At 34.6% G+C, this 20731-nt stretch overlaps 8 protein-coding genes and 2 pseudogenes across 10 annotated transcripts, besides 1 other annotated feature; 6 read left to right on the plus strand and 4 right to left on the minus strand.

The window, feature by feature from the left end:
- Window positions 1-20731: part of a mobile genetic element that runs on past both edges of the window.
- On the minus strand, window positions 946-1266 carry TVAGG3_0514820 (uncharacterized protein; the record flags this gene model as incomplete). Its single annotated transcript, XM_001299121.1, has 1 exon — window positions 946-1266. The coding sequence occupies one exon, from the start codon at window positions 1264-1266 to the stop codon at window positions 946-948; it is 321 nt and encodes a 106-aa protein (XP_001299122.1).
- Window positions 1421-1947, minus strand: TVAGG3_0514830 (annotated as a pseudogene). The gene has a single exon. A coding segment is annotated over exon 1 (527 nt).
- Window positions 3944-4345, minus strand: TVAGG3_0514840 (uncharacterized protein; the record flags this gene model as incomplete). Its single annotated transcript, XM_051237061.1, has 1 exon — window positions 3944-4345. One exon carries the CDS (start codon window positions 4343-4345, stop codon window positions 3944-3946), a length of 402 nt encoding a protein of 133 aa, XP_051094885.1.
- TVAGG3_0514850 (organellar and viral DNA polymerase type B) lies at window positions 6004-6880 on the plus strand (the record flags this gene model as incomplete). The annotated part of the gene is made up of 1 exon (XM_051237062.1): window positions 6004-6880. A coding segment is annotated over one exon (877 nt), but the record flags the coding sequence as incomplete, so codon positions are not given.
- Window positions 8719-9117, plus strand: TVAGG3_0514860 (phage tail repeat-like family; the record flags this gene model as incomplete). Its single annotated transcript, XM_051237063.1, has 1 exon — window positions 8719-9117. The coding sequence occupies one exon, from the start codon at window positions 8719-8721 to the stop codon at window positions 9115-9117; it is 399 nt and encodes a 132-aa protein (XP_051094887.1).
- On the plus strand, window positions 9158-9662 carry TVAGG3_0514870 (integrase core domain containing protein family; the record flags this gene model as incomplete). Its single annotated transcript, XM_051237064.1, has 1 exon — window positions 9158-9662. A coding segment is annotated over one exon (505 nt), but the record flags the coding sequence as incomplete, so codon positions are not given.
- On the plus strand, window positions 9740-10225 carry TVAGG3_0514880 (integrase core domain containing protein family; the record flags this gene model as incomplete). Its single annotated transcript, XM_051237065.1, has 1 exon — window positions 9740-10225. One exon carries the CDS (start codon window positions 9740-9742, stop codon window positions 10223-10225), a length of 486 nt encoding a protein of 161 aa, XP_051094889.1.
- TVAGG3_0514890 (uncharacterized protein) lies at window positions 12209-12583 on the minus strand (the record flags this gene model as incomplete). Its single annotated transcript, XM_051237066.1, has 1 exon — window positions 12209-12583. The coding sequence occupies one exon, from the start codon at window positions 12581-12583 to the stop codon at window positions 12209-12211; it is 375 nt and encodes a 124-aa protein (XP_051094890.1).
- On the plus strand, window positions 12691-13503 carry TVAGG3_0514900 (annotated as a pseudogene). The gene has a single exon. A coding segment is annotated over exon 1 (813 nt).
- Window positions 14554-15489, plus strand: TVAGG3_0514910 (organellar and viral DNA polymerase type B; the record flags this gene model as incomplete). The annotated part of the gene is made up of 1 exon (XM_051237067.1): window positions 14554-15489. A coding segment is annotated over one exon (936 nt), but the record flags the coding sequence as incomplete, so codon positions are not given.

Consider the following 20731-nt stretch of genomic DNA (forward strand, 5'->3'; position numbering starts at 1 on the left):
GATGTTTATGTCATGAAGGATGAACATAATATTAAATTCACTGCTCAAGATTTATATGACAAGAAAGCAGACAAAACAGAGCTTCAAACATTAAAGACAGAAATGCTTCAAACATTATATCCTATAGGCTCTATTTATACGTCAATGAACTCTACCAGACCAGAAACAGTTCTGGGTTTTGGAACTTGGACTCAAATAGTCGACAGGTTTTTGTATTGTGCAAACTCTTCAAAGGAAACAGGTGGAAGTAAAACGATTTCAGGTGCAAATTTACCTGCACACAGTCACTACATAGATTTAAGTACATCTCAAGCAGGTTTGCATAGTCATAGATTTTGGGATTGGTCAGGAATGACAAAAGGTAAAGGATATGATGTTAAAGAGGACGTTAAGTTTGCTATAAATTGTTACTGGAATAACACTGAGGGAGGAGGAATCCATACACATCGCGTTTCAGGATATACGCAAACAACGGGACAAAGTAAAGACTACATGCCACCTTACATGACAGTTTACGCATGGTATAGAAATGCTTAGTCGTCATTTTCAACTTCTTTAGCATATTCGTCAGGAGTTGTCTTATATTTGTTAGGAACTGTCTTTGAAAGTATACCACCTTGAACTTTGACAAGTTTGAAACGAGGTCTGACAATAGTAGTTTTATCTTCTGCTTGCAGTCTGTACATTTTGCCATGTTTGCCTAAAACTTCATAATATTCTCTTGTATACTTTCTTCTATTTTTACGAACACGAATGTGAGTACAGTTAGTATACAAGTCTCGTGTATGGAGGCACTGCGTTCCTCCGTACGCAATACTTGTGAATTTGACACTTTACAAAACCGTTAACGTATATTTTACAACATAAACACAAACACTAACTTAACCTTAAATATTTACAAACCGCCAACCACTAACGACTTCATTAATGTAAAAATAAACGTTCTCACTTACAAAAGTATTGCAACTCCTCCCATTGCTGTGCTTCACATAACAGCTCATAATCTTCTGACTCACTTTCTTCTTCATATAGGTCAAAGTCACTGTCAAAATAAATGTTAGTAAGTTTTGACAAAGCTAATGAAACACGTTTACCGTTTGTATCGTATGCTTGTATAAACTTTCCATTCTTCATTCCTTCATAAACGCTCAAACTAACTTTACCCTTTCTCCCTCGTATCTGATAGAATGTATTTTCACGAGGAACGAAGAACAAATTCTTGAACTCATGACCGTTGTAGTTTGTTATCTCAATAGTTTTCGTCATTACATCCAAAATAAAATAAAAAATTATTTAAAAAATAAACTTAAAAAATTTATAAAAAATCAGCCATTAGAACAGTCAGTCAGTCAGTCAGTCAGTGACTGTTCTACAAAAATATTTCATACACGACAAAAATAATTTTGAAGTTTACTCCTCTTCATTGCTTTATTCCTCTCTTCCTTGGTTTCTTTTTAGTTGCTTTCTTCACGTCTGTCTCCAACTTGACTATCTTTCTTCTTCGTCCGTAATGATACCAATTACTTCCACCAGTCAATGGGTCAAATGGTCTTTCGTAAGGGTTTCCATACATTCCATAGGGACCATACGGAAGAACTACTGGTGGAGAAGAAACATTTTCTTTAGTTCCATCGACTCTATTTAAATGCATTGTTTCACCTTTCATCTGGTCATTAAAGTCTTTTGCGTGTTTTGCAAACTCATCGTCCTTTCCTAAAGCATTTTCTGACTCAGTCGCAACCAAATTGGATGCTTTATTTATGAGCCCTATTTTATTTAATCTTAACTTCTTTGCAACCCAGCCTCCAATCTTTCCTTTATTTGCATCTAATGTCTTCGAAACCTTCCTCCACTCATTTTATTTACTGCGTCATAAGCTCCAAGTGCTTTTGCTCCAAATGCTAATGCTTTTGTTCCCATTGCGCCTAAAGCTGCCCAAGCTACCATTTACACCATATTAAAATCATCTCTCTTCAATATTATCTCATAAAAGTTCTCGTTACTGGAGAAAGTCAATGAAACATAAACGTTCTCACGGCTTCGCCTCACCACTTTGCGGTCTATCTAACTTCTTTCTTATATCATCTATACGCTTCAAAATGTCTGAACAATTGCTAACATCTTCTACAACAGTTATTTCATCATGAATGACCTTCAAGAACAAGCTCATTTAATATGCTATTAAAATCATCTCAATAATGAGTCCATCCTTTCCGTCTTTGGTAGCACAACATCTTTCATTGAAGAAGGTTCGACAAGTCTTATGTTAAACTTACTGACAAAGTTTGTTATACTATAATGCTTCGGGGAATACATGTAGTTTGAAAGACATAATATAGATTCTTCAGCAAATTCACTTATACTGGATTTTATAACAATGTTCTCACGAGACCAAATACCACCAATTGACAATCTTGTAAGCAATCCTGCTGAACCTTCAACTGTAAACGTCGATGGTAACATTCCACGAAGGTCATCTATTGACATCTTGAGTCACTGAATTTAAATATTTTCTTAAAGCAATCGTCATTATCTAACCATGCAATAGCTTTGAAGTTTTCATTCGAATATACATCTGCTTCATTAAATGTAAAACCTGACTTCTTTGCAGAGATGACTTTAAAATCTATTGAGTTTGTTTCAAAATTATATGCTATGGTAACTTCTGAAGGTAATGGATGTCCTTCCGCAGTCAGTTGTTCTCTCACTACCGTTTGAAGCTTTGTGTTAAAAACTTTCATGTCATCTCCTGTATCTAAGTTCACATACACAGCAACAGGAAACTATCTTGCTTCTTTGTTCATCATTATATCTCAAAACATTAAAGTTCTTCAATAATATTGTCTTCCTGCTGGAATACTTCGAACCTGTCTTATTTCAATAGCTTTCTCACCTCCTACATACTCTACCCAGTGTCTTGGATATTCATAAGTATACTGACTTTCTTGAATTTTGGTTGGTTTCATCATAACGTGTTCATAGTATATCTTTATACTCTTGTCAGTTAGACTCGGTGCTATGTTCTGAATATTTCTGACTTGCATTTTTAATGGAGATAAAATGAAGCATTTAATACATGACGTAGATGAAGACATGAATGAAACTACAGACAAACTTAACTCTTCTCTTATTCTTCCTTTCAGTAAGGACTATGAGTTCTGTTCAAATGGTGTTTATTTCTATTGTGGAAAGATGGGTTCAGGTAAGACATTTAACCTCATTCGTCATATACTCATAACAGAACGTTTAGGAAATGACTCATATTATGACCAAATCATTATATCAGCAACTTCAGACTCTATGGACTCAACAGCGAAAACATTTATGTCAAAAGTTCAAGCCTCTGTCGTTAAAGTTCCAGACAGTGAACTCATTGAATTTCTTCAACGTTACATTCGACGTAAGAGGAAATATTATGCCATCGTTGAATTTATACAGTCAGGAATGCAAAAGACTTCAGAGAGATGGAAAGAATTATTGACAAACACCACTTACGTCAATACTCAGGAGTTTACGATATGAAACGACTTACAAACTACATTCTGTCAAAACTTTCAAAATACCCCTTCAAAAAATATCCTTCAAACACTCTGCTCGTTTGTGACGACTTCGCTGGTAAAGGTTTAGTGTCAAAACCAGACTCGCCATTAGCGAACATCATAACTAAAGTCAGACATTACCACTTAACTGTAGCAATACTTATGCAAACATGGAGGTTTTTAGCTTTAAACATAAAACGTCTCATAACTGACTTCGTTATCTTTCAAGGTTTCTCACGCTATGATATTGAACTCATTTGGAAACAGTCAGGTATAACATTACCTTTTGAAGAAATTTGGGAAGCATATAAGTCTCTCATCTCTCCTCGTTCATACCTTGAGATTCATATCATGACTAATACCATTAAAGTCAAAAATATTCCATGGGAACGACCAACATTGTTTTAAAGTTTAACCTTCAATTGACTGATGGTAAACAAATTCCATGCATCTCTGTCGCCATTTCTGTTAATATTTTTGCTGTCATTCATATCATCCACTTCCCCATCCGTTAACTTTTGAGGATATGGGTTAGAATAGCTGTTCTTAAATGAAGGCTTTTCACCTTTGAGAGCATAAACTCTATAACTTTCTGCATACTTTATGTTTGAACCTCCTGAGCCATCATTGACATAAATTTTTATAGGCTTCCACCCTTTGTTCATGTTCCTGCTTCTTCCCTTTGCTCTTTTGTTCAGTAGTTCTACATCTTTATACACAGCTCCTGTCTCAGTGAATTCAACAATATTTTCATTCGTTAGCTTTACATTCAAACCCTTGTCGAGTATATTGTTCATTTCATACATATAAAAGGTTTTTATTCTATATGAAATGAGAAGCAAATCCATCTTAGCTGGTGCCGTTAATGTTCCAATTGAACCAACATCAAATGTTGACTCACGAACGACAAACAATATTGTCATAAAGAACTATAGTTCAGAGTGTTTGAAAGAGCCAGAACCAGAGCTGAAATCCGTGAATTTAAACACAGCTTCAAACGCTAACGCTACATCAGATGTTAAGTTAGAGTATCCACCACTGGACCAAATTCTTTCAAGAGAAGCCAACGACAACCCTTACACAAATGTTCAAACAAATCCTTCAGATAACGTAGACCATTACCTTCTTCAGTTATACCAAACAATTTTACTCAAAGACGATAAGAAGCTTTTGACAAATCTTATAAGCAAGAACCAAATAATTCTAACAAAGGAGGATTTAGAAAATGTTATCTCACGAATAACAGGGAAACAATGTGTCATTGACTATCTCGACCCTGAAATCGAATGCTGTGGTCAAACGCCACCATTCATGAAAATAGGTAACATCCGCATCATTGAAATACCAGGTACTCCAGGAGTTGAGTTTAAGTATAAATATTCGAACGAGTATACAAAACTTTCAACAGAATATAAACTTTGTTTGAAATATGTTTTAGTAAATTAAAGCAATTTGTAATATCTGTCCAAAACTTCTTCAACAGTATCGAACTCATCTTCATAATGCAAACCTAATCTTATTGACTTGGTGCAGTTCTCACTAACACAATATAGCGCTTTGCGCTCGGCGCCTTTGACGCCTTTTTCTGTTCTCTTGACTGACATAACTAACTCATTTGTTTCATCAAACAGCAACAACCAAAGTTCATGACCTAATACATAACATTCATACTTTATATTTTTAGCTCTGAGTTCTCTTGTAAGCTGTTGCATTTAATATTTTCTAAAAAGTCTACTTCAACAGTCATTCGCACTGGTGCCTTCAGTTCTACAGGCTCTCCTTGAAAGTCAACTAGTCTGAATTGCATGTCTTTCAAATTATGAGGACTAATGCGAACCCATTTACCTAAATGAGTTGCTATGACAGGAACGTTTGGAATGAACATTGAATTTACTTCATAACAGAAAGACTTATATTCTACTGAACCTTTACTATTAACTCCTGAAATGCCTGTGACATTAGCTATTTTTGACTCAATGTATAAACAATTACCATAACATACGTATGGAACAGATTTCATCTCAATCGTTTTGTCAACTTTTCAAAGGAAATGTCATATGGTATGCTCCCAGAAGCAATTGAACTCTATGACTCATTCGTGTTATCTTAAACTCCTTCGCATAACTGAACTTCAAAACTCCTGCAATAAGTTTAACATTCATTAAGTTTTCTTCGTTCTCCTTGTTTATTGTAGTATTTATGAGCGCATTTAACACTCCAGCTAATGTTTCCATCTTATATTCTACATTATTGTGAAATCTTATTTCATGCTTCTTTCCATCTATTTCAAACTCCATGAAATCTGTTTCATCTGTTATGACAAAAGTTGCGATAGTATTAAAGTCAACAACTCTGAAAGCAAGCGCTTCATTCTGAAGACCTAAGTTTGTTTGTAGCTTTACTGTCCCGTATTCGTTTGGGTCAGTACTTTGCAAATAGAACAACATTTTATTCTCATTAAAATATGACTATTGCTGCATATGCGTATGAAACAAATGAAGCAAGAAGAGCACATGAACTAGTAAACGAAAACTCAACTTTAACCATTGAAGGCAATGATTTAGTCATTGACGATGGAAAAACTAAAAAAGTCATTGATTTCGATACTTTTAACACTTATGACCCATTCATTACAACAAGCAAGGTTCCCATCATAAATGATGGAACGGTGCAATATATAAATTCTACAGTAGATGCCTCATTAGTGAAAGTATTAAATGTTCTCATTGAATTGTTAAAGAGCTTTCGATTTGACGACAACATTAAATGCCTAAAGAATTTAGTCATGAATGAGAAACAAATATTAGGAGTTGCTGGTAGCAGTAATGATGTACACCTTATGACATTAGAATATTATAACGAACATAAAGATGAACTGAAAGGAGAGAAGGGTGACACCGGACCACAAGGAATACAAGGACCTCAAGGAATACAAGGACCTCAAGGAATACAAGGACCTCAAGGCGAAAACGGTTTGGATGGAAAGGATGGAAAGGATGGAAAAACTGCTAAATCATGGATATGGGACCTTATAAATACTGGTTTAACAGCTGCTTCATATGGAGTTCTTCAATACCAAATCGGAAAGATATGGGCAGTACTTGGTGAAGAAGCTTTAGATGATGTTAAAAATGCTTTGAACTTCATTTCAAATGGTTCGGATACTATTAAAACTTTATCTGGTTGGATGCAAGAAACAAGGAGTCAAATAGATACTGTAAGACGTATAGCAAACAATGCACGTACGGGATTGGATACTTTACGAAAAGCACAAAATACACTAAAGGAAGCAAATGATATTCTTGGCTCAGTATCAGACATGCATGAAGATTGGCTTAAAGGTATTGACAAATCTTTAAAAAATCACAGTCAGTCTATTGCTGACTACAAGAAAAGTATAGATTTTTTACATAGTGCTATGGACGTACATGATGGAAGCATAAGGAACTTACTTAATGCTAACAATAACTTACCAGGAACTATTAAAGCATTTATAAAGTCCTTTGTAAAACCCGGTGCTCTAACATTTAGGTCTTTGAGAGCAAGAGCATTGAAGTCAAGAGATGCAGAAACTCCAACAGAAACTCCAGAAGGAACTGAAACAACAGAAACTCCAGAAGAACCACCAAAACCAACAGCTAATGAAATATTGTTCGAATATTTTCCAAGGTACTCTGTTCTCATTGCATACATTCAAGAAATACTTAAGAAAGCAGACTTGACTTTAGGAGATGATGAAAGTTCTGTATATCTTTCGTTCCAATTCCAAATAGCAGAACTTTTGAGACAGATATGCTTAATGTATGACAACATCTCTGATTTCACAAGATATGACGACGACCATGACCCCGAACACGGTGAAGAAGAAGTTTTACAAACATCCATTAAGACAGGAAAGGTTTTAACTCAAAGTCTCATTATTGACACCAAAGATGGCGAAGTGGACGTTCTTCAAGAGCTGAAGAAAAATACTTCTTCGGGAGGTGGTGGTAGGCATGAACTTGAAATAAATGAGATAGAAGAGAAATTAGCCGAAAAAGCAGATAAAAACCACGTTCATTATATAACTTCAGACGAACAGATTATAACAGACTACCATGGATATTTAACACGAAGTGATGAAGTGAAGACGGAAGATGTTAATGAAAGAAGATATAAATACATTCGTGCTAAAGGTTATGACATAAGCTGTACTGTACAGTATGACACGGGTAAAGCACCAGAAGCATTTAGTTATAACGATGAAATTTATGCCTCTACTTTCTCTGTTAAAGGTGTATTAGTTGAACCAAGATTTACTTTGAGAGTTAAGTCAAAAATAACGTTTGAAGATGCTATTAAAAGTAAAGCTGACAAAACAGAACTTGACGCAACGAACAAAGTTTTGAAATCTCATAAACACAACATCTCCGATATAAATGAACTTCAAACTTCTTTAGACAGTAAAGCCGACAAGAACCATACACATAAATCCTTCACTACTGTTAGAGCAGACGACATAATATTGAACTTTGACCTTGGTTCAAGTGCACCTTTAGAGAATCCAAGTACAAGCGTAAAAGATACACTAAACTCCTTAAATAGTAAATGTATGAACATTGAAGGTCATGTCAGAAACTTTGAAACACATGAACTACCAGCAATGTTAGATAAGAAAGCAGATAAGAACCATACACATGATTTCTTCACAACTGTTGGTATAGAAAGTATTGAAGGAACGGTTGAAGGAACTGGTGGGGATGCATTATATTGGAAACCTCCTAACTTTCCACAAGGTTTAACATCGGAGGAAAACATAACGACGATGAAATACATTAGATGTAGAAATGTTTATGTCATGGAGGATGAAAATAATGTTAAATTCACTGCTCAAGATTTATATGATAAGAAAGCCGACAAGAACCATACACATAAATCCTTCACTACTGTTAGAGCAGACGACATAATATTGAACTTTGACCTTGGTTCAAGTGCACCATTAGAAAATCCAAGTACAAGCGTAAAAGATACTCTTAACAATTTAGATAAGAGTTGCAGGAATACCGAAGATCATGCCAGAAACTTTGAAGCATATGAACTACCAGCAATGTTAGATAAGAAAGCTGACAAAACAGAGCTTCAAACATTAAAGACAGAAATACTTCAAACATTATATCCTATAGGTTCTATTTATACGTCAATGAACTCAACAAATCCAGCAACAGTTCTGGGTTTCGGTACGTGGGAACAGATTGTAGATAAATTCTTATACTGTGCGAACTCTTCAAAGCAAACAGGTGGTTCGAAGAAAATTAAAGAAGCAAACCTTCCACCGCACACTCATACAGGAACTACAAACACAACAGGTAGTCATTCACATTCAATAACAAAAAGAGGTTATACAAATCTTGCAGCAGGTTCGGATAGACAGGGAATGCATAGATATGATATTTCAAGTGACCCAGTAGATTTAAGCACAGGTATTTTCTGTGGAACCACAGGAAATCATTCACACACTTTCACAACAAATCCAACAGGCTCGGGTGAAGATTATATGCCACCATTTGTGACTATATTCGCATGGTACCGCGTTCAATGAACGCGCTTGAGCCTAGAATAAAATCTTTAACTTTACATAAATGAGCTTGAAAGAAGTATTCGAACAACATCCATGGAGGTCTTTTAAGAAATTCAATGAAGCTGCAAAGAGTTGGGGATTTACTAACAGAGCTGAAGTGAAAAGGTTCTTTGACAAAAATGTTGTACATCAAACAAAAATAAATCCTTACGACTACTTTTTACCAATTTACTCCAACACTCCTGACGCATACCAATTTGACACTCTCATTCAAAGCAGAAAAGGAGGACATAAACCATTCCTCATCTTCATTAATGTTAACACTCGCAAAGCTTTTGCGTATATAATGAGAAATAAAGGAACTCATGAAGTGTTAAGAGTTTTACAAAAGTTTGTAGCAGAACATAGCCCAAGTATTTTAACATCAGACCAAGACGGTGCATACCTCAGCAACGAAATCACAGAATTTCTCATTAAGCATAACATAACTCACTACACTACTGAAGACCATAACCATAACATACTCGGTATCATTAACCGCTTCATAAGGACTCTCAGAGATTTAAATCAAGAGCGAGACTTTACCGAAGAAACAATGAAACATTTCATCGAAGTTTACAATTCTGGACATACACCAAATTCAATGACACAACAACAAGAAGAAAAGTATATACAAAAGAAACGAAGTCAAACACAAAATATCAGAAATTCAACACAATTTACTCTCATTCCTGGAACAAAAGTTCGTGTAGTTCTTGACGACAAACCGTTGACAAAGAAACGTTTAAGGTTAAGTCGAAACTATTATATCGTAGACTCTACGCAAGGTAATGGATATCTTATAAAAGCTGCTGACGACTCCATAGCATTTTATCCTCGTCATAAATTAGTCGAAAGTAGTAATGGCAAACTTGCTGAAACCATTGACGAAGCAAAGCGAGGAGTGGTTATTGAAATACTTGACTACAACATAAACGATGACACTTATAAAGTAAGATATGAAGGAGGCGTTGAAGATGTTATACCATCTAAGAACTTGAGAGAATCTAAACCAACTCATCTGGGACCATTAGAGCGGGAGTACTGGAAAGATAAAAACATGCCAGAAAGAATAAGAAAATTCTTCTAAACTTTTTCGTTGGATGTAAATCAGACAAAAATATATTATAGGTGAAGAGGTGAGATTTCACCTCTTTTTTCACCTAATTTTTCACCCTCATGACTTTGTCAAGATTTCTTCGTAAATGCTTTGTCAAGATTTCATCGTAAATGCTTTGTCAAGATTTCATCGTAAATGAGTGTAAATGACCAAAAATATAATTTAGGTGAAGAGGTGAGATTTCACCTGTTTTCTCACCTGTTTTTTCACCCTCATGACTTTGTCAAGATTTCATCGTAAATGCTTTGTCAAGATTTCATCGTAAATGAGTGTAAATGACCAAAAATATAATTTAGGTGAAGAGGTGAGATTTCACCTGTTTTCTCACCTGTTTTTTCACCTCTTTTTTTCACAAGCGTTTTACATGAATTGTACGATGTATATTTGAAATCCTAAACAGTTTTGTAGCTTCTATTTCTTCGCTGAGGATATCAAAAGTTTTAACAATGCCGAAAGTCTCTTTATATTTCTTCTTGACGTCAGATAGAAGGAAATCTTCTACTATTGGATAGTTTTTGTTCAGAAATGCTAACATGTCCATTTTATCTTCTGCTGGCTTTTCTGCTTCTTTCTTTAAGTCTGCATAGTCGTTTCGCATTCTTTCTATCTCTTTGACGGAGTAGTTATATTTCCTTATTGCTGCTTTACATTTTGAACATTGTGGGTTCATTTTTGCATTATACATTGAAATTTGACCTGCTAGAACAACTAAAGCGTCAATTGCTCTCTTCATCTCAAACATAGCGGGTCTTAGTTGTTGTTCCATACTTTGCCTCTTCTATCTTTATCTCTTATTTCCCAAACACATTCAGCAACTAACGAAACAAAGTTGTCGTAGGTCTTAAATTCTTCAGATTTATATATGTCAGAAACATTCTTATATACCATATCGCAATCTTTGTCCATAACTTTATGGTTGCAATGAAAACCAAGGAATTCATAATTTACTTTACGTATGAACTTCTTTATTTCTACTGAGTCAGTTGCTTTGACTTCAATTTCGTCGAATTCAGGAATAGTTAGTTTTTGATGCTGAATTTCAGGTAGTTTAGGTAAATGGTCGATGAGGTCCTCCATTTCATAAAGATACTGTTCATTTGTTTCATCTTTCGCACTACAGTCTAAATTACTTGTTAAAAGTTCCTGCTTAATTTTTTGTATTTCTGTTTCGAAAGTAAATGAAGAAGGAATGAAGCTTTCCATCTCTACTAACATAGATGTTGGATTCATGACTAACGAGTTTGGTGAAGTTGTTGTGGACAGAGTCCCGCCGTTCGCGGCTTGAATTGTTGTTGTGCCGATTGTTGAAATCATATCTTTTATACAAAATAAAAAATAAATAAAAATAAAACTAACTTTATTTTTTCTATCTTAAGGAAATTCACGAAAATTCAAGAGGTGAAAAATTAGGTGAAAAAAGAGGTGAAATCTCACCTCTTCACCTAAATTATATTTTTGGTCATTTACACTCATTTACGAAGAAGTCATGACAAAGCATTTACGATGAAATCTTGACAAAGCATTTACGAAGAAATCTTGACAAATTCAAGAGGTGAAAAATTAGGTGAAAAAAGAGGTGAAATCTCACCTCTTCACCTAAATTATATTTTTGGTCAAAGCTTCCACGAGAGAAAAGATTCCTCATTTGCTAAGGATTCCAAAAATGAAAAAATCGTTGATTTCGGCTGAGAAAAAACGGCAAAAACCCTTCTTCCACGGGAACAAAGAAATAAAGAAGAAATAAAGTAAATTTTTTATTTATTCCCGTGGAAGATAGAGCACTTTTATGACACTTTTTATTCACGACAAACAAGACAAATAAAGAAAATAAGAAAATACGGCGCTGTCGCGGTTCGAACCACAGACCCTGACCCCTCCATAACACCACCTTAGACCACTGTGCTACGTAGCCTGTCGACATAAGATTTTATAAATTGCATATTTGACGTAAATTTATTTCCATCTGGCTTCCCACTGCATAAGATATTCATACGTGTTTGTAAGACATTCATTAAACTTCTTTTCTATTGCATCTAATCTTGCGTTATTTTTTTCAATAACTTGTCTGTATTCTTCATCATCTCCAGCAGTGTTTGGGTCTTCACGTTTAAAATATTCATTGTTAACCAATTTTTTATCTACAAATTTTATTAGTGTTTGATTCACTTCGTTATGATAACGGTCATATTCTTTCAATACGTAAGTGAAGACAAAATGCGTCGTACCTTCAATCTTAAAGCTTAAAGAACTTTCAACACAGTTTTGAGGGTCTGTCAGTGCGTCAATGAGATAGTATTCGAAGTCAGTCAATAATCTTTTTAAAGTCATTTCATACAGGATAAAATTTAATGTTGTGAAGAAATAGTGTTTATCTCAAAAAAAATAAAGTTAGTTTTTATTTTATTTATTTTTTTATCCTGTATGTAAAGACAGATATGTCAACATTAGAGAACACAACAACTGCTATCGTTCATGAAGTCATAAATGAAGAATACGAATACATACAGTATAACAAACAATTGAGACTCATTCGTTCTGTCAAAGACGACATGTACCAAATGCAAAGTATTTTGACGGCTTGTTTTGCTCCAGATACTAAGCTTCCTAAAGACTGGTTTAGGAACCAAAGCACCATAGAACTATTAAGTGAAGCACAGCGAGACGTACTTTTTTCTGAAAACAGTGAAGAACAGCGAGTAGGTAAAAAATCCCAGTCGCCAAAACTCTATGAAAACCGTGAAAAATTGCCAAACGGTTTGAGAGGATATTATGTTCATAGACTTTTAGTAAATGCAGTTGCAATGTGGGCTTCACCACGTTATGCTTGGAATATTTACAAACTTCTTGACGAACTTCACAGACAAGAACGTGGAGAGATGGAAAAGAAACTTCAAGCAAAAGATGAAGTCATTGAATCCAAAGACAAAAGCATACAGAAAAGAATACCGCGTTCAGTACCAAAAGGAAAGGAAAAGAACTATAAGTATATGATTTATACTGAAGAGTTGGAGAATGAAGAAGATAAGATATGGTTATGTTGCATTTAGTCAGAAGAAACAACAAAAGCTTTTACGACCTTGCTAAAATATATAAATCTGACAGAAACTGGTTCTATCGTGAAAACTTACCGATTTCAATGACACCGAATGAGCAAATAAAAGAAATTGTCAAAAATACTCTTCCTCAAACACACTATGACATCAAAGGTTGCACAATACTTACCTTCAAAGAAGACTTACCATTACTGAAGGAAAAAATAACAGAATATTTCGATAACTTCAAAGAGGAAGAATGAAGTCACGACAACATTAACGAAGAAGTCACGACAACATTAACGAAGAGAGAATGAGGTGAAAAAACAGGTGAAATCTCACCTCTTCACCAAAAATATATTTTTGGTTAAATAGCTTCAGGGTCAATTTCTTCAACCATTTCACTTCCTTCGTCAATGTCAATAGAAGCTTCTTCAACCTTTGGTAAGAACTTTTGTATAACATCTTTGTTCGTTATTGTCTTCAGAGATGAAGGATAATATTTCACATTTTTTCACCCTTCTTATATTCTTTCTGTTCGGAAAGATTTAGCAATACTGAAGAAGTCAATGTTGGAGTTCTTTATAACAGTATAATGAGTATCTTTGACATTCACGAAGAAACCCTTTTGTTTCAAAACTACTGCTAACTCTTGTGAAGTATAACGTTTGCGGTCAATGACAATAGCTAATGGTCTGACATACTGACCGAACTTAGATTCTTTCACAAACTTCTTGTTAAAGATAACATTAACGTTTGAGCACCATTGAACTCATTCTTGATGGCAGTAGCGAGAGCATTGTATGAAAAGAACTTGCAATCTTGCATGTGTTTCATTAAAATAAAAATATTAAATTATTTTGAAAAATAACTTAAAAAATCTAATCTAATTTTTCAAAAAATATTTTTTTATTTCCTACTAAAGATGTATCGGAAGTTGTCTAAGTTAGAACACTCGGAAATAAAACAACTTCTTACAGAAGCTAATATAGATGTTGCAAAACATTACGCGACAAACAAAAAGCACTCGCTGACTTCATTAAAGACTACAATGGTGCAATAAGTTATGATAGAATTCATGAGTTCATAAAGCCGCAACGCGGCGAGGACGAAGTCCATGCAAGAGCATTTCCTTTAAATGACATTGCTATTGACTTATATCATAGACGTTCAGTACCTCATGAAGTAAGAAGAGAAATGTTTGACATAACAAATGCGAACGTTGGTCATACTCGTAAAGCTCTTTCGCATGATGTTCGTCAAGAAATGTTTGACATAACAAATGCAAACGTTGGTGAAACAAGAAGAAGAGACGACACACTGAAACAACAGAGAAGAGAGATGTTTAAAAGTGCTATAGAACAAGTTCGCAAAGCTAACGATGTCATTCGTTCCATTGACGACAAACCAAAAGAAGGTGAGAGATGGTTAAAGAAAGATGAAGAGAATAGGAAGAGAAATGTGAAGTCAGGCAATAGACTCATTGACTTTAACATCGAAGCTTTAGATGAACCAAACAGAGAATATTTACACAAACATTTCGGTAAGGTTTTCATGAGACTCTTAGAGAAAATTAAAATAAACTCGCAACAAAGATGGATGGTATGTTATAAACTTGGTGGAAAGTATGAATGTTCTACGTTAAACCTCAATAATATTGGAACATTACTACATCAGCTCTTGAAGGAGAACTTTATATCAGAGATAGAAGCAAATGCTGCAGGTATTGTTGAAATGCACTATGACTTCTTCTTGACAAACATAAAGAATCTTACTGAAATAAAGATGTATGATTTAACAGAATATGAAGGCTTAACGATGTCAGATGTAAAGAAAGGCAAACCAAAAAAGAGACCATATAGAGATGAAAGCACACTGACAAATGACCAGAAAGCCATTTTGGAAGCTCTTAAGCAAACAGGAAACCCAGCACTTATAGAAAGCTTTTGGAAAGATAATGGTGAAAAGAAGTTTTATAAGAAGAGAAGCGGTCAGTTATGGAAGTATCTTTGCACATTACCTATAAATCTTGAACGCTACCAAATCTTCAATGAACTGAACAAAAGAACTGCAATACTTATGACAGAGGACAATTGTTTCGTTTATGCTTGCATTCAGGCTGGAGTAAATGAAGAAACTATTGACCACATGAGAGAAGTCATTCGTGTTAGAGACTTTCCTCAAAGTAAAGTACAAGAAATTTCTGACGCAACAGGTATAGCATTTAATGTTACCATTGGTTATTTCAATGACTCAAGACATAATGAAATAAAGAGATATATACCAAAAGAATGCGAAACTGTTAGAACTATTGACTTACTTCTTGTTGAAGACCACTACATGCTAAATGAAAGACTTCCAATGACAACATACTTCATTCGAAACTATAAAGAAATTCTCAAAGCTTGTGGTGGAATGAACATTGAGAAACAGATGAAGATTTATACAAAGAGAGAAGATAAATATGTAGTTCGTTATGATAGAACAACACCGTTATGGGATGTTATGAAAACATTGTGGGAGTGCAAATATTTCGAACCTATTTCTTATGGAGAACTTTTCACATATACTACTGACTTATATAAACAGAACCTTGCACCATTTAAAGATTTGACATATGCTCCAAAGTATTGTGTACAACTGAAGAAGAAAGCAGAGTCAAAAGAAGTAAATAAAGCTAAATGTAAATTCATTCCTGAGCACGTTTTCTTTGCTGACTTTGAGTGTAGTACGGATGGCTTTCATAAAGCTTTTAACATCTGTTATGACAGTGAAGATGGTTCAGTGAGTGAAAGCATTTGGGGTCAAAACTGTGCAACAGAATTTTTGGAAAGACTCCCTGACAAGAGTTTAATATATTTTCACAACCTCAGTTATGACATAAACTTCATCTTAAGACACATGACAGAAGTGAAAGGAACTCCCATCATTAAAGGTTCACGAACAATGCAAATAACTGGTTTATATAAAGGACGGGCAATTATTATAAAAGACTCTTACAGTGTTATAAATAAGAAGCTTAAACTATTTCCTGCTATGTTTAACTTACAAACAGGACCGAAAGAAGTATTTCCATATAACTACTACAGCAGTGTTTTGTTAGCAAATGACAACAGAACTGGTGTCATTTCTGAAGCATGTAAGTTTATCCGGGATGCAGATACATTTGAAAAACATAGATTCCATCAAAGGTTGCAGAATAGATGAGAACTTCGACTTAGAAAAATATAGCACGTTTTACTGCAAACAAGATGTAAGAATTTAAGAGAAGGTTTTGTAAAGTTCCGCAATGACTTATTGAAAGAGTTGATTTAAACGTTTATGACTACGTTAGTATTTGTTCAATTGCTAACAAATTGTTTGAGAACAGAGTATACTTCCGAATGGAAATCTTTATGACCTCTCAAATAAACCAAGAGAATTTATTTCGAGATGCATTCAAGGTGGAAGATGTATGTTGTCAGATAACATGAAACAAAAGAGCAAAAAGAAACTCATTGCTGACTTCGACACTGTTTCATTATATCCTTCAGCTATAGCAAGACTTTATACTTTAGAAGGTATTCCAAAAGTATTGAAGGAAGAAATGTTAAACACAGAGTATCTCATGAGACATTTATTCGATGATGACCAAAAGGAACCCATTGGTGAAAAGTTTATGTCTGGCTTCTTTGTTCTCATTAAGATAACAGAGATTGGTATACCCAGACCTTTCATTTAATAGTTTGCGACCCTGAAACTAAATCCAGAACTTAACGTTCCAAGAAGTTCAAACACTTGCTGTCTCATGTATGTTGACCATATAACATTACAAGACCTCATAAAATATCAAGGTGTCAAATGTGAAGTGTTGCAAGGATACTATTACGATGGAAAAGAGATATGAGAATAAGAGATGAAGTAAAGAAGTTGTTTGAGTTAAGGTTAAAGTATAAAAAGAAGAAAACCCCTTACAAGAAATTATAAAACTCATTCTGAACAGCATTTATGGCAAAACTATTCTATCTCCTATTGAGTCAAAATAACCAATAGTAGATGACAAAGATGCTATAAGATATGCTATAAGAAATTACAACCATATAGTGAAGTTCGAAGGTTTGGATGGTTCAGATAAAACTATTTTCAAGCTAACGAAAAGCATTTGCAGACACTTTAACTTCTGTCCACTTGGTGTTAATATTTTCTGTCTATGTCAAAACGTATTATGAATGAAGTATTCTGTACTGCTGAGATATGGGACTTCAAATATTTTACCAGGATACGACAGTATGCACTTATATAATGAAGACATCCCAAAGCTTGCAGCAGAGTTTAAGAAGAGATACGGTAGAGAACTTATAGGAAAGAACCTTGGTCAATTTCATAGCGACTTTGCAGAAATAACACCTGGAAAACAAAGTTTAGCTTTAAAAAGTATTTTCTGTGGAAAGAAGACCTACATAGCTTACTCACGAAGATGATTTAAATGAAGTTGCATTTCACTGCAGAATGAAAGGCGTGAAGCAAGATGTTATTGCTTTAACCGCTAATGAAATGTTTCCTGAAGCTATACAATGCTATTACAATGAAGATAAGAACATTCACATACCTTGTTGGAACATATGACAAAGACTCTGAGTTCAGTTTAATGAAATTTACAAAGCACTTTATGATGGTCAAGAGATTGCATTCGACTTATGTAAGTCATGTCAACCTTGCTTTGCTGAAAAGTTCAACTTTTCAATAACGACTAAAACAAGCTTTATTCGTAAGTTGAAGTTCTGAGGTCATTTTTTTGTCAGCAATGAGGTCATTTGTGATAAAATAAGCCGCTAGCGGCATGGGCGAAGCCTATATGGTCATTTACAATACAGCTATTGTAGAGTTTAACAATTGTGCTTCAATGTATAAACAATCTTTCCCATCTGGAGGTAAGAACACTGGGCACTTATGGTCATGAGTGGAGAACATGTCTATCCAAAACTCACGATTGAAGCCAGTAGCTTGTAATACTTAGGATTTGACAGTGGTGAAGTTCTTGTATGACCAATGAACTCATTTTCAACTCCCTTACTTAAGTTTGAATATAATATAGCTTGCTTTCTATCCCAAATGCCAGGTGTTACAATCTTTGAAAATTCATTTTTCCTCGGAAGCATTGCATCATAATTGAAAACATTCTTGAAATCATCACTGGTTCAAGAGATTTGAAATCTTATACGTAATGGATTTTCTTTCTCTTTAGCGACTTCATTGAATGGTGAGAATAATAAAACTGACAGTCATGAGTTCCATCTTCATTTTCATTAAATTCATAATGAAAGTCTATAAGTTGTGGCTGACTACCTTTTCTTTCAGTTGTGCAAGAAACTCACGTAAAGGCTGTAAAGTTTGTACTTCAATATTGAACTTTTTCTCGAACATCTCATTAAATGAAATCATACATTGCAACAATGTTGTATCGTCTTTAAAGTATTTGTATATGTGAATGTTTTGGGCGCTTAAAGACTGTTCGTCATTTTCTATCTCGACTTGAAGTATAAAGTCAACCTTTCTGAAAGCACGTGTTATATATAGATGTTATGCCAATGTACTTCTCTTCATTTATGTTCACAATCCAGTCTGTTGGAAACTTAAACGTTACTCTGTTCCCCTTTATTTTGACGTCAGGGTTTTCACTACTGAACGCAACAGTTAAAGGTATTTGTCTATACATTTAATTCGGATAAAAATAAACCATTTACTCTTTCTTTGCTTCAGCTTCTTTAGCTTTTTGTTCTTCCTTTGCTTTTGCTTCTTCTCTAGCTTTTTTCGCCAGCAAACGTGGGTTCTTCTGTTTCCAGCAGCTAATGCAGCTAGTTGTTTTTCACTAAGTTTTCTCTTTGGTCTCTCTGGCTTTTGTTCTGGTTTTTGTTCCTTCAGTTCGGATAAAATTTGTTCACGAATTTCTTTCTTCAATGCTTCAACATCTATGACCCCTTGGGTCTTGTCCGTAGGATTTGTGAGTCATTTGACTGTAGATAAAAAACTAAATTAAAACTTTAACCGATGTAAAATGAGCTTGTCAAAATCAGAACGAGAGTCTATTATATTAAATGACGCCAGAGGAATACAACATCCTTTCTATTATGTAAGTCAGAGTAAAGATGGTAAAATATATGTAAGAAAAAGAAAGGTTCCATTAGCGAATACAGAGAGCGACAACATTAAGGTGCATGGCACCGAGGGCGAAGCCCACGAAGCCCATATAAAACCTTCTGTACAAACTGAGCCACCAAAAGAACAAGAAGAAAAGAAGCCAGATGTACTTTCAATAACGAACCAAGAGCTTATTGCAAAGTTCGTGAATTTCATTGAAAAGCAAACCGAGTCAAAGAACCCTGACCCACCAGTGAAAGAAGTCGAGACAAAAGAGAATGTACAGTTCATTGAAAATGTCAAGAAACAACTTCCACGAATACCAAGAAGAAGAGTGAGAATAATGAAGTAAATAGATATTTTTATCTGAAGTAAATACATGCAGAACGAACAGTTAAACGAATTTACTCCAGCAGAGCATATTCATCAGATTCGCTATATTTCGATATCATAGACAATGCAGTTCAAATTGGTGACACTAATAGAAAATATTCTGACGCAAAGATTCCATCACAACCTGGAACTGCTAAAGATAACACATGGGTAACATTCAATCTCTCACCTCCTGGTGAAAATATGTTGGACCTTTACAATACATTCATTACGTATAAAATGGAAGGTCAATTTATTGTAGATAAAGAAATTGGTTCAGGTTCCAATAAAACAAACCCACCAGGATTTGGATTGGTTTCGATGACGCTTTCTATGCAGTTGCTGGATATCAAATCCTTGCAAATGGTCGTATCGTATATTCTCAAGACAACGCAAGAGAAGAAGCATATATAACTTCAAACTCACAACTACCGAACAAATAAAGAAAGTAGATGTTTTCTCAAAGACTCGACATGAAGATGTATGGAGTCATTCGGGAACATGCAGAACAGGACAAATTGTTAGTGGTCCAATTACAGCAGGAAAATCATTTGATTTTAAGCTTCGTTTAAGAATTCCTGTTAGAAGATTCCTTCCATTAGAAGCTATTCGATTTATTCCAGCTTTTGCAGGAAACATTCAGCTTAAAGTAAAGTTCAGTAGCGACGCCTTACAATGCACATCTATAATCTGTAAATGATATCATTGCTTTCAATCCAACTCTTAAAGTTGCATTTGCTTCAGATTCAAATCCACCGACAAATAAATTTGTTCCATGGAATGAACCATTCACTATGATAACGAAGGCAGTAGAAGCTAGTGGAACAGTTACTATTACAACTGTAAACCAGCAACTATTTCGAAAAAAGATGGATTTTAATGAATGTTTCATTCATCCAAAGTCATTCTCTTTAGACCTAACATTTATACAGAACTTGTAAGAACATTATACAAA

This window comes from Trichomonas vaginalis, chromosome II (genome assembly GCF_026262505.1).
Source record: "Trichomonas vaginalis G3 chromosome II, whole genome shotgun sequence".
Classification (NCBI taxonomy): Eukaryota; Parabasalia; order Trichomonadida; family Trichomonadidae; genus Trichomonas; species Trichomonas vaginalis.